This window comes from Alligator sinensis, unplaced genomic scaffold, assembly GCF_000455745.1.
Source record: "Alligator sinensis unplaced genomic scaffold, ASM45574v1 scaffold423_2, whole genome shotgun sequence".
Taxonomy (NCBI): Eukaryota; Metazoa; Chordata; order Crocodylia; family Alligatoridae; genus Alligator; species Alligator sinensis.
Window position 1 is genome coordinate 8251 of NW_005843263.1, and position 14110 is coordinate 22360.

A 14110-nucleotide genomic window follows, 5' to 3' on the forward strand; every position below is an offset into this window, starting at 1 on the left:
TATGTTGTCATAGCTAAAAGGAAAACTGCACACAAGACTGTCTTTGTAGTCCTTCAAGCATATTTCTTAAGTGAAGGAAGCAAAAACTGTCACTGCTCTCTAGGATGGAACTCAGTTCTCAGACATAGTAAACTGCAGCCCCCACTGTTAAAAGACATAACCCAATGGGGCTCCAAACTATATTTGATGATGCCTAAAAGACGTTTCTCTGTTGGGAGTTATGACCAGCAGATGATTAGTGACCAACTTAAAAAACTTTTTAAAAGTCTATAGTTTATTCAGAGATGACTAGCAGTCAGACAAGTGTTATTATTGTTGTTATAGTTTTTATTAAAAAAAACAAAAACAAAACAAACAAAAAACACACCCCACACACTAGCACCCAAACTTTTCCCCTTTGAAAATTTAGGCAGGTTCAACTGACTCAGATTCCCATTTGCTGTTTCTCTGGGCTTGAAGGGCATTTTTATACATGCAAGAGCTGCAGCGTCAGGCGTTTTCAAAGAGCCTGGTGCTGCGGAATGTGCAGTTGTATAAGCGGTGAAATGCATGTCAATGCAAAGAAAACGGTGTTGGTCGCTTTTCATAGACATTCGGGTGGAAGGGACCTGGATGATCAGAGTCCAGCCCCCTGCCCAGGGACAGGAAGTCAGCAGGGATCATAGGATCCCAGCAAGGTAAAACATCTAAATGTGTCTTGAAAGCGTTCCAAGTGGGCGCTTGAACCACCTCCCGCAGCAGTCTGTTCCAAACCTTGGGGGCTCAGACAGTAAAGGAGTTCTTCCTTATGTCCAGCCTGAAGCTTTTGCCCTTTGTTTTAAGGCAGGAATTGGCAACCCCCAGCATGCGTGCCAATTAGTGGAACATGAAGATATTTTCCCCAGCATGCCAGGAGGTGTGCAAGGAAACCATTAAAAAAAAAAAAAAAATTATTTTTTTTTGTGAACTGAAGTACCTCCAGTTTCAGGTGGTGCACACTGCCACCATGTGTGCCATTCTGCATTTTTCTAGTGTGGGGTTTTTTGTTTTTTGGGGGTTTTTTACCTCTAAAGTGCTTTAGTTCAAAAGCCTTAGAGGTGCTTTAGTTCAAAAGTGCACTGTCACCATTTTCTTTACATTGACATGCATTTCACCACTTATACAACTGCGCGCAGCGCAGTGCACGTCAACTCACACGCGGCACAGACTAGATTAATCGAGTCTGCTCAGAAGCAGATTTCTGGCACGTCACCGAATGAAAAGATGTGTGTACAAATACCTAGAGACAGACTGCTCTCTTGCACTTTATCACCATCTCCTCCAGCAGCAGCTAACAACTACCCCAGGCCTCATCCACCACACTAGTAGAGTTCTAAATTCTCAATTAGATCTTCAGGTTCTGGACAAAACAACTATGCAACTTTCAGCTGGCACCGAGAGGGGGGGTGGGAAAAATACACACACAACACGTCTTCTCACTTTTTGTTCCTGCCATTGTTCCTTTGAATTTGTGTACTCCAAAAGGACTTCTGTTTGTTTTCTGCTTGCTATTCCTAGGAGTTCTTTTAAAGTGAACTCCATGTAGTCAGAACAGACGGGAAAAGGATGCATATAAATGCTGAATAAGGGAGCTGCATCCTTTTTATGCCCTTGAATAGAAAAAAAAAAAACTTAATAGTAGCCAGAGGGAATTGTGGCAATCTAATTCTTATTACTTTCCACTCTTGGGCTAGGTATGTTGACTATTCAGAAGAGAAAGGAAGAGAAAAAGCTACTGAACTTATTTTTAAAACAAACAAATACACACACACACACACACACACACACACAAAAAAGAACCCCCAAAAAACAAACTCAGGAAGAGGTCATGAGCACAACAGCTTTCCCTTTCTTACCTGCTCACTGTAATTTCTCTCCCAGTACATTTGCTAACCATTATATACAAAAAGGTAGACTATATTGGTCTCAAAGCATGAAAATACACAAATGTAAGTGTAAAGAAGTGATTTAATTTGCCTCTCTGGTGGCAATTTGTTTAATTGGAAAATTATCAGTATGTCAGGCTAACTGATAGGTAGGTGTTTGTTCAGGAAGCACCTGTAACTAAGCCAGGATGCCAGCAAGGCTGTTTCAAAGACATTTTATTCCATTTGCATGCATGATTTTTTTTTCATCCTTCCATTTCACAAGTGCCTTATGTTTTATAAGCACTGGTTGATAAGGCACACTGCTATACTGGAACTTTTAGTCCATCATTTTTAATGCAGATTTTTACAGCTCAGATGCAGCTACTCAACCTGCCAGTTGGATCTTTTGGTTTGGCTGCCAAAGTAGGACGGACACAAAGGGCACATCCAGACAAGTGCGTACGTGTGTTTCCCTGAGGACAAACAGCAGCAGCACAAAGTTGTGCCGCTGCTACTTGTCCCTGGGTAACACCTGTGCATGTGTACTCTTGGGCATGGCAAGTTGCCCCAGGTGGGGTAGGGGAGGCTGGAGCCAGCACCTGGGCTGGCCCTAGCAGCCTTACCTGGGGGCCCCCTGGGGCTCCAGCAGCAGCGATCTGGCAGAAGGGAGACAAACAGGCAACTGAACTGTGGCTCTGGTCATCCAGCCTCGTTTCAGGTGGTGCACACTGCCACCATGTGTGCCACACTGCTTTTTTCTAGTGTGGGGTTTTTTTGACATTGGGATCAAAAATGTAAGAGGCTATGTTGGGACTACTGCTTACAGGGGGCGGGGTTACAAATAGGTGCATCATTAACTTAACATCTGATCTGGCCATTTTTTCTCTCTCCAAAATCAACCCTCATGGTCAGGTGTTTTACCTGCCCCTCCCTCCAAAATAACTGGGTCTACTTTGATGAGACCCTCACTAAATATCAATAGAAATTAAAGGAAGTCATGAAGCTAGCTACGTGGGAAGCAGAGCCAAATGCAAAGTAGTTTGTAAAAAGATGTTTCTAACCTCTCTCTGAAAAAGGTAGTAGGTAAAAAGTTGAAGACTTATTTTTTGAAAATTGCAGGGAAAAAGACAGACCCAGTTCCACATACCCGACTGCTCTGAATCCAGAGCTTTACTATGATTTCACAGCTTTTCAGGTTCAACACAACAGATAAAATACACAAGATATAATCCTAAAGGAAAAAAAAATCCTTAAAAACACAACAAAATTTAAAAGCTCTAACAGCAAATGAGAATTTCTAAATTAAGGTGTCAAACATCTGAGTACAAGAAAGATTCTCAACATACAAACTCTCCTTCCACTCCAAGATTAAATGACCCTCTGAAAGAGCTGTCAATGGTTTTTAATAACAGTCCATCATTAGTTCTTCAGGAAATAAGTCACTATGGTGTAAGCTAATATGTTGTTTCTTTTCTCTGAATAATTTAATATAGCACTATACTGGACTTTGTGCTGTTTTTTTACATTTTTGGATAACAAACACTCTGAAAAAACAGCCAAAATGATTGTTTTGCTAATGATGAAGCGTGGTTGAGTTCACGTATTCTTAAAATATCTTCCTTTTCTTTGTGGAAATAAAAAGGAGAGTTTGGAACCAAATAAAGGAAGGATGACATCTTCTGGTCTGCAGTGATACTGAGCATTACTAATACCAAACTACAGCTTTAGGAGACATAAGACTGTCAGAGAATATTAAGCACAGTAGTGGCAATACTGTTTAAGACTTTAAAATATTTGAAAGTGGGTACATTTTTCAAACTTGTCTGATCACTATAATGATTAATCAATGCTGAAACTAATATTTGCTTTCAGTAACTTCCAAGTTGGAGCTTCTCCATTTTCTTAGAAAGAAGCTAATATTATAAGTATTAGTCGTTGCCTTTTTTTCCCATATCCAGAATGGCATGCACCATTCACTCTCTATTAAAGGTATACAGTATTGCTAGTTTTGATGTTGACACCCATATCAGGAGACAGATTTGTTTTCCCCTTTTTGATACATGGGATTCTAAGGCTTATCTACATGGTAACAGCAGCACACAGCAAGTTCGGACACAAATTTAGTGCACTAGTAACTCTGGGTGGACACGATAGATGAACTAGAATTTAGACCCCCGATACAATTCTATTCTACCCCACTCAATCCTTGAAAAACCATTAGTGTAAAATGTAGGCGGGAACTCCCATCTTTTTTTTTTTGCAACTTATTGTTAAGGCCAAGATGAAGGCACATGAAAGAGCTGACATATTAATGCTTTCCCCCCCCCCCAGGGGCAATTGAATAGAATCACATTTCAGCAACAAAGGTAAAACAGGATTTAGGCCAAAGGTCCACACAAATTAGCTAGTATGCACTAATGAATGCAGGCACACATACCTCACCCCCCTCCCCCAAGAAAAACAACTATTCCAAAACAATTAAATAATTGAAGGTTAAATAAGAATTTGATAAAATAGATTTTTTTAATTTTGCTTTTCAAGAAATTGCTCATACCTTGGAATGTGTAAGTTTTTCCAGCATTTGTTACACCATAAGTGAAAATAAGATGACTGTGTCCTTCCAAGAAGTCTTGTACTGGTTGTTTCATTGTGCCCTCAAAGAACTCTTCCTGGGTTGTTTCAGGTCCAAACACCTAAGCAGTAGCAAGAGGTCACTCAACATCTTCAAATTTGAACAATCATTGGGGGCTTTTACTCCTAAGAATTTTTAAATCAGATAAATAATGTATACTTCTTATTTTGAAAAGGACAACGTACTAATGAGCTAAAGATTAAACAAATGTAACTGCTTGTTTAAAGAGGCTTTAACACGGTGAACTAATTGTCTGCTTACATGTGAAAACATGAATTTCTGCATCATCTGCCCCATGTTTTTTTCACTGAGTCGACAGGCCATGGAGTTCTTTGGAGCTTTCAATATAACACTAGTTGAGTCTTCAATAGAAACACATTCCTATGAAAAGGAAAAGAAAGTGGTAGTGATGGTACATTTGCATTTTAAACTAAGTAGTATTCTAAAGTTTAATATTAAAGAAGCAAGCATTTAAAAGAGAAGACACACCTGAAATTCCTGTTCTTTTTCTGATGATGTGAAAGGCCTAATTCGAAGGCAAACTTGTACATGTTCCTTGCACACAAAGCTGTTCGGCTTAAAGGAAAAGATATGACTATTACCTTGAAAGTTAGTCAACTTACACAAATTCTTAGTTTAATAAGGCAACATTATTTTATTGTGCTGTTAAGTAAGGCCAATTATTTCAGGTTTTACTGTCCCTTATATCATCTATTATAGTAGTTCACTCAACTAAGTTACAAGTCTTTTGGTCCCAGCAGAAGTTTGTTTTAAAAAATAATACATGGTATTAAGTTCAAGCCAAGAAGCAAAAATAAGAACCATCAATACACCTCCATGCTATCCTTTCTTAGCTGAAGAATCATTTAACTTAAGAGGGGCTGAGCAAGATGAAACGGCAGATTTTTGCCAACATTTCCTACAGAATACTGGTTATACTTATCAGCTTCTGGTTGGTAATTAAACTATGGCATAAGGAAGATGCTGTTAGCGTTGTCCTTCTATTACAACATACTAGCCAACTGCCAGTCAAAAGTGATCGGGGGGGAAGAATGACAGGGTGGTGAGGGGGGAGAGGCAGGGGATGGAGTGCCATCACCTAATGCCCCATGCTGCCACTGTTCTGCCCCTTGCAGGGAGCAGAGTGGGGAAGCCAGGGCCAGTGCTGCTGACCTCGGCTTGGCTTCCGAATCATGGCAGTGCTCCCCCACACTTGGAGCACTCCGATTGGCTGTTTTCATCAGCTAATCAGAGTGCAAATAAAGTGTTATGGACCAACAGACAAACTTCGGCTTATTATAGTACTAGAATGGTACAAGATATGTGTACGCAGATAAGATGTATGTGTATTCCTTATGGCTCAGCACTTTTGTATTTCCCTGCCTGCACTGACATGTGGCAGTCCTTTCAAGTGTTTATGCATACTTGAAGCAATCGCAAAGCGCGACAGATCTAGCAAGGCAGAGATGCAACAGCACCAACTTTAGTACTCCCCTTCCATGTTTAAGCAGAACTATGCATACATTATTCTTTAAACTAATAAAAGTAATTAAACTACCACAGAGAGACATTGCAATGCAAGCTCATTTAAAGTTCGAGGTGAACAATATACTATTTTATTCTCACCTGACTCATATCCAAGCTTGAAGCAGCCAAGGAAAATTCATCAGAGAGGTTTGTTTTGATATCTTCAACATTTACTGGCCCAGTTCTCAAAGGTAGCTCAACACTGGCAATATAGGATGGTCTAAAAATCGTTTCTGGATCCAGAACTGGTTCCATTCTGCAAAGACTAAAAAGCCAATTATTTAAGTATCACGGCATAACCAAAAATAACCAAACAACATAGTGCAAGTTAAAAAATTCACACAGTGCACGTAAGTACAGAATTGTCCAATACATAAAGCATGCTGGAACAAGAGTTATTATTATCCAAGAAGAGCCGGGAAGTTTCAGCAGATATTAATTAAAGAATCTCCAACCTGAAAGGCTGAAGCAAGAGGATGCCAACAATCATAGATCTTTATCAGATGCACTCTATGACCTTTAATATTACCATATTTTCTCATGTAAACACATGCCCCCAAATTAGGGATATAAATATATGCAATTTAAGAAGTGTGTGTGGGTGTGTGTACACACACCCCCTTTAACCTATTGTAATTACAGTTGTTAAATGATAATTGCTGCAACCTTTAGTGTACAAACATGATTCACAAAATAAGCCCAAAGATTGCAAATAGGAACCCAGAGCCTGGCCTGGCCTGCTAGGGTCTTCCCGAGTGCTTTGCCACAAAATTGCTCTAGTATTTTTCAGTAACCAAACAAGTGAAACCCAAGAGCCCACAAGGCGCCTCGAGTAATTACAGTTGTTAAATGATAATTGCTGCAACCTTTAGTGTACAAACATGATTCACAAAATAAGCCCAAAGATTGCAAATAGGAACCCAGAGCCTGGCCTGGCCTGCTAGGGTCTTCCCGAGTGCTTTGCCACAAAATTGCTCTAGTATTTTTCAGTAACCAAACAAGTGAAACCCAAGAGCCCACAAGGCGCCTCGAGCCTAAGGAGGACCACTGCAGCCTGCGTCGCGGCACTTTTTCAAATCCACCCAATAAGAACGCGCGGTGCCGCGCGGCATCATGGGAAACGAGAGCGCGGGGGGGAGGGGGAAAATAATTCCAGCGAGTGGGATTCTGGGTAGCGCCGGGCACGCTGGGAAGTGTAGTTTCAGCCGAGAGGCGGGCTAGTCCCTGCTCTGCCTGTTGCTGGTTGGCCGCCCCGCAGGGCGGGGCCGGGGCGGGGCCTGCTGGGGGCGCCGTGGGGTTGGCGTGTGCTCGCCGGGCGCGCTGGGAGGTGGGGGCGGGCGTGTCCTGCTGCGAGGCCCGAATGAGCCTTAGTGGGTGGCGCTGCCCAGGAGGGCCCAATCTCCGGGAGCGCGGGACCGCACGTTTGCTCCCCCAGCTATGTCCACCCTCGTTCTCTGCTCAGTGCCTGCTCTGCAGCTGCTCCCTCAGGCGCACAGAGAAGACACCTGCGCAGGTCATGCAGTGCAGTCGCTTCCAGTCTTCTTTGTACCAGCATCCGTTTGTAAACGCTGATGGCCAGTGCCGTCCCAGTGCCTCTCACCCCTGGCACACTACCCCCCAGCCCCAACAGCGTGTGGCTGGGACTACCAGCCTCCAAGGGAGAAGCCACCGTTTCTCACATTTTTCTCTTTTAAAGGAGAATCCATTTTTAAAGTTTGTTCACACCCTTTCATATGTTCTTGCAACACGCTTTTGGGTCACAACCCATGGGCAGGGAAATGCTGCTGTAGTCCAGCCCCCTGCTTGAAGTGGGAATCGGGATCAGCGCTATCCAAGGTAGCCCAGACAGGTCCACGCTGCAGCTGATGCAGAGGGCCTGGGAAGCACAGAGAGCAGCTGGCCAACTGCTACTGCAACAGGCTCCAGAACTGCTCCTGTGGGATTCCAGCGCGGAGCTGTGCACAGACATGTTCACAGTGCAATCATAGGTGCATGCAGGGCCGGATCCAGGGTGTGCCATGGTGCAGTCATGCCCCCCTTTGATCCTGCTCCATGCAAATTTTAAAGCCAACTGGTGGTGGCAGCTGCATTTCTAGGCAGGCAGCAGTGAGCGAGTCGCATGATTTCACTAGAATCTCCTGGGTTCCTTTTGAACTCCTCATTCCACAAGCCATCATGACCTTTTCTCCTTTTTAATGGTCTTGATGTTCCAATAATTAAATTGGCTTTTCTGCCATTCTGCTGTGTGCTCACTACTTCTGCTAATATGACTCCTATTTCACAGCACTTCAGACTGTTTTTAACAAACTGAAAACAGTAACTCAGATATGGAAATAACTTTCAGGGAAGCTTGGGAGACGCTATCAAGATGTTCAAGAAGGTTAAGATTTTATGAATCTGAAAGAGATGTACGCTTAATTCTGATTACTGCAGGATGACAGAAACAACACCTTTTGTTTGGTTGTTTTTTTGCCTGGTTTGTTGAGTTTTATACATGATACAGTACAGCCTCATTAGTTCAAAATGCAAGGGACCAAAAAGTACAGACTTCAAAATAAATGGATTCAAAAATAACCATATTGATAGTAAATTGAGTGTTTGTAAGTTACTATGGATACATACAGACTGAATTGACCATGTACGGATCTGACTAACTAATAAGAACAAATTGAGGAGTTATCCTAGTGACTATTTAAGCAGATTTCATGACATGTAAGAAAAAGAAGTTCCTCAAGTAGGCCAGCAGCGATGATGTAGAACCCATTTTTCTTCTGCTTAGGTCCATCTAGGTGTAGACTTGTTTCACTATCCCCCTGATGCCACTAACCACCCCCATGGCATCCCTGACCCCACATAACCACCCCCAATCCTGCCCCTGATTGTGCATGTAGCTGGGGCTGCTGCCCCTACCTGCATCTATGTGTCTACCACCCCTACAGACACCCCTGCATCCTGATACTTGCTGTCCTGAGCCCCAGCTGCTCTGTATGCTCCCATGCTGAACTGCAGTTTTTCCAAGCTAAGCCTTGGCCATTCCTTGTGCTCCTGCCACCTCAGGCTCTACTGGGCTAACACCCAATTGCACCAACCTGCAGTTTTTTCAGGCTGCAGGCTTCATGAGACAGGCCTGGGGACCTCCCTGCCACAGGAATCCCTGGAGACTGGGAGTGCTAGAGGAGGGCAGCAAGTGCCAGGGTGCAGGGGAGTCTGCAGGGGCGAGATGTGGGGGCAGCATCCCAAGCTACCTGTGCTATCAGGGGTGGGATTGGAAATGTGTAGCAGGGTGACCTCCTCGTTGGGTGTCTGCTGGATGCCCTGTTCCTGGGGTAACCGCCTGCTTCACTCATCTGCCATGCCTTGATAGAAAAATATGAGAGTTGTTACTAAGGCAGGAGGCTACCCATTACTGGCTGACAAGGGCCTTAATATCCACTCTGACCTTCCCTCCATGGGTCCCATGCCTCAAAGGTGTTGCTCCGTGTGCGTTACTTCTCCGGCCTATGGGCAAACTGGGCGCACAGTTCTAGCTCTACTCTACAGCCCTGGAGGGCCACTCTCATGCCACCCCTTTCTCACTGGGGTCCCATTCACTCTGCTGACTCTCACCCAGCCTCTTTCATACTGCCCTCTCTCTCAGGGCCACATTCATACCACCTGGCCGCACCTGGCTTTGGGCTTGTCTCTCCACACCTCAGTCAGCCCCAGCGCAGTCTGTTGGGTATCTCCTGCTACCCTCACCTGAGCATCGACTAAGCGATTCTACAACTGCTGGCCTACTTCGCTCCTGGCCTCTTGCTGGGCCACTATGCCCCCACTGGACCTGCACACTTGCATATTCATGGTGCCTCTACTCACTGGCCCGCTCTAGTCATCACCCATCTCTCTCTCTCTGGGTTTCACTCACACCCCCAGGTTTTATCCTGCTGCCTGGGCACAGCCCCAGATCCCTCCTCCAGCCTGAGCTCTGCCTCAGGGCTCCTTAATGAGCCCTGGACTCCCCCTGCTCATTAGAACACTACCAGGGATGTGGGGCTGGGGTTATAAGGGACCCTGACCCACCTTTCACCAGGGAGGTAAGTGGCCTGGCATTTCCTGGGGGCTCCCACACCACCAGGAGCCCCACCAGACCACTATTCCCCAGCAGGATGCAGTTTTATATCTTACCCAAGACAAGGGGTCACCTCCACCCCTTAGCCCCTGCCCTTACCTCCTGATATTCCCAGAGTAGGCTCTCAGCCTGATGTTACTTTCTTCCTTCCTGCAGCAAACTGCAGCCCAGCTTACAGCACTGAGCTAAAATGACTGACCTCATCGGGCACCTGACTGCTACCTGTTTTCTGCCTTAAATGTGGCAAGGCATCAAAGGTGCCCTGCCACAGGGTGGAAGAACTGGGGGCAGTTTCACAGGATCAAGGGTACCAGGTCCACAGGTGTTTTGGTAGTATTGGAGGTGGGAGAGTTCCACACTCAGGTGGATCTAAGTGTGGCGTTTCTAGCGGACGTGGTGAGTACCACACCATCCCCCTTTACCAGAGTGCCCCTCAACTCACCTGCCATGACTTGATGTTAACGGAAAAAGGAGGGATTCAGTGGAGTTCTTCTTCCTGGATGTCCCAGTGACAGGGGTACTCACATTTGTGATGCAATGTTCCTCGAGGCTGCGCCTCCCCTACACCCTGTCCACTCGCTAACTGCTCCGAGGTTGGATTTTGTTGTTCCGCCATTCCGTGTAAGCCCCTTCTCCAAAGGGTCAGGCGTCGGCTTTAGCATCGATCAATTGCCTAGATGTTAAGGCAGCTGGAGCCCCAGTCCCTGGTGCCAAAGGGCTGGGCTACCGTTGTCTGGCATCCTTCTCCCTTCGAGTGAGAGGGACGCCCCTCTAAACTTTTGATTGCCAGTGGGTGGGGACTGATTTTCCCCAGCCCAGTGTAGGACGCTGCTCCCCTTTCCTCCTGACGTAGATGCAGTGCCAGCTCCAATGCTCCAGTGTGACGGCCAAAACCAGAGGGATTAATACGCAATAAATATGTGCTTTTTAGAGGCATTTGGTATTTTGCCTAAGCAGGTAGTATTAAATAATATAAAGCTTGTCAGTTTGTAAACCGCAAATGTAACTTGTCTGTCATAAGTTTAACCAAAATGATAAAATTAACTGTTTGTGGAACTGACTGGGCCCCATAGGCAAAGCTGTAGATGCAAGATTAGCTGACCTAACAGTTTCTGCTCAGGGTTCAGCTTTAACGATAAAAAACTGGATCCAATTACCTGGCACACCCAACACATTCCAGGAAAGCACATCCCAAGAAAGCATATTCAAATGAAACCTAAAAGGGGTTGGGGCTTAGGCAAAGCAATGTCAAATTCAAACCTAAAAGGTGCTGCATTATAATTTGCTTATTGGATAAACCCGAGGTTGGGTAGTAACCTTTTATGATAATTTTTAACACCTTTCAATCCCATAGGGTAACAGCTATAGGGCAACATTGTGAGTCGGACTCCCGGTGTGAGTGAGGATCAGATCCCAATCAAGGGATCTTCCCCGGTAATCCTCTTCCCCGGTAATCCCTCTGACAGTGTCGATCGGGGACGCCTGACTTTGCTGGGATCACTTGACGCGTACCTGGCATTGAGGGACTATCGATAAGTTGCCAACCCATGTCTGTCAATCTGTTGTTTTGAACAGCCCAGTGGCTAATACCCTCGCAGTGCCCAGTTGGCTTGTGACAGAATTGATCTATCTTTCTGTTGTTATTATCTGTTATTTACTATTAGCTCTTTAATACTGCATTATCTACTTATCGCATTTATCTTTCTGTTAACTGTTGTGTATGTGTAAGCTATAATAAATTTGCCTTTACTTCACTCCCAACTTTGCCTCCTCCATCCAAAACTGAATCAAACAGCCCAGTTGGCCTGCGACAAAATTGATAAACTCACAGTGCCCAGCTGGCTTGTGGCACTCCAGCCAGCCTCTGGAGTCACTGCCTGCCTGGCAGGCTCCCTGCTAGCTTACTCCATCTCCTTCCCCCCCTGCCGGCTTCCAGCGGGGTTTTTATATCTCCCGCAGCAGCGTCCGCAGCCGCCGCAATTAGCCGACCACTCCCCTGCCTCAGTAGCAGCTGTATAAAGAGCCGGTATAATGCCAGCTCACGCGGCCATGGCTCAGGCTCCAGCTGCGCTCCTGGAGGTAAGTTTCCCGGGGTGTGGGGGGCCTGCTTGTTCCCTGTGGGGGTTCTCGGGGCTTCCCCCAGCCCCCTAAGAGCCTGCAGGGGCTTCTTGCTGACACAGACCTCCCCACTTAAGCTGCCTTGTGGCATCTTGACATCTAAGCCCTTCTGTATAGCCTGATGTTCCCTCTCATGTGCTAGACATGCCTCCTCAGTTGGCTCCTCTGCTCTGATACCTAGAGAGGAAATCTGCCACAAGGTTATCCTTGCCAGGGTGGTGCGTTATTGTGAATTTGAATGGTTGAAGAGCAAGTGCCCAGCGGGTAATGCGGGTATTTTCACTTTGTTTTTTGGTTAACCACTGCAGTAGAGCATGGTCTGTCACCACCAGGACCTAGCGTATAGCTAGGCACTCCCTCTCTATCATGGTGTACCTGGTCTTGGCTTGCGAAGGCGACTGGGCGTTCTTCTCCCTCCCACCTCTGCAACAGCACGGCCCCCAGGGCGCTGCCAGATGTGTCCATCTGTAAAATAAAAGGAACGGAGAAGTTGGGAGTATGTACCATCACTTCATGACACATGGCTTCCTTCAGATCTTCGAAGCTTCTTTTCATCTCAGACGTCCATTTTAGTGTCCCTGATACCCATTCTTTGAGAGCATCCATGAGGGGTGCTGTGAGTTTTGCAAAGTGTGGTATGAACCTTCAATAATAGTTGATGAGCCCCAAAAAGGATCGGAGTTGCCGATGGTTGTGTGGTTTCTGAAACCGGCATATTGCCTCCACCTTGTCTGCCAGGGGTCAGATAGTCCCCTGTCCTACATGAAACCCCAGGTACTTGGTTTCTGTGCCCGCTAGTTTGCATTTTTTGGAACTGGCGGTCATCTAGAGCTGCTTGAAGCTCTCCCAAGACCGCTCTCAGGACATCAAGATGCCAGGGCCAATCTGTGGTGAAGATGATTATGTCATCAATGTAAGCTGCTGCATATGCCGCGCGTGGTGCCAGCAGGGCATCCATATGCCTTTGAAAGGTGACTGCCACTCCATTTAGCCCAAAGGCCATACGTACAAATTCGAACAGGCCCCAAGGGGTTCCGAAAGCAGTTTTGGCACAATCCACAGCTCTCATCAGGATTTGCCAGTACCCTTTTGTTAGGTCAATGGTGGATATGTACTTTGCCTCTCCAGTTCTTTCGACGAGGTGGGCAATATTGGGCATAGGAAATGCATCGAAGGTCGTTAGTGCATTTAACTTTCGAAAGTCAATGCAAAGGTAAAGTGACCCATCAGGTTTGGCCACCGGTACGATTGGACTGTGCCATGGGCTTTGAGATGGCCTGATGATTCCATGCTTCCGCATCTTTTCTATCACCTGTTGTACCTCTTGCTGCAGATGCTCTGGTATAGGCCTCCATCTTTCCCTGGCTAGTGTACCTGGTGGCATCCAGCTCTTGTGCTCAATTCCCTGCGCTAGTCCTGGGGTTTCTTGGAACACATCCTGGAATGTCTCTATCATCCTTCGGGCACAAAGGGAGACAATCCCGATGCGAGGAAAAAGAGGGAAAGGGGCCAGGAGGCTTCCTTGGCTGACCAGAGAAATCCAGGGCAGCCTACGGGCCAAAAGGGGAGCACATAAAAAGTGGAAACAGGGACAAATCACCAAAGAGGAGTATACCTCCTCTGCTCGTGCTTGTAGGGAGGCAGTTAGATGGGCCAAAGCTACCATGGAGCTGAGGATGGCATCCCAAGTAAAGGATAACAAGAAATTGTTCTTTAGATATATAGGGAGTAAAAGGAAGGCCCAGGAAGGAATAGGACCCCTACTAAAAGGGCAGAAGCAATTGGTGACGGACAGGGGGGACAAGGCTGAACTCCTCAACGAGTTCTTTGCCTCAGTGT

General features: G+C 45.8%; 1 protein-coding gene across 1 annotated transcript in view; it reads right to left on the bottom strand.

The window, feature by feature from the left end:
* The window catches only part of LOC102376259 (kinesin-like protein KIF20B), a gene marked incomplete at its 3' end in the record, with an annotated part of 13524 nt that extends 7171 nt beyond the window's left edge, over positions 1–6353 (bottom strand). The window contains exons 1-4 of the mRNA XM_025194607.1: positions 6145–6353; positions 5008–5094; positions 4780–4899; positions 4441–4579 (exon numbers count right to left, since the gene is read on the bottom strand). Of these exons, the coding sequence (XP_025050392.1) occupies positions 4441–4579; positions 4780–4899; positions 5008–5094; positions 6145–6300 (502 nt within the window). The remainder of the gene's footprint in view (positions 1–4440; positions 4580–4779; positions 4900–5007; positions 5095–6144) is intronic.
* Positions 6354–14110: the final 7757 nt, after the last annotated feature.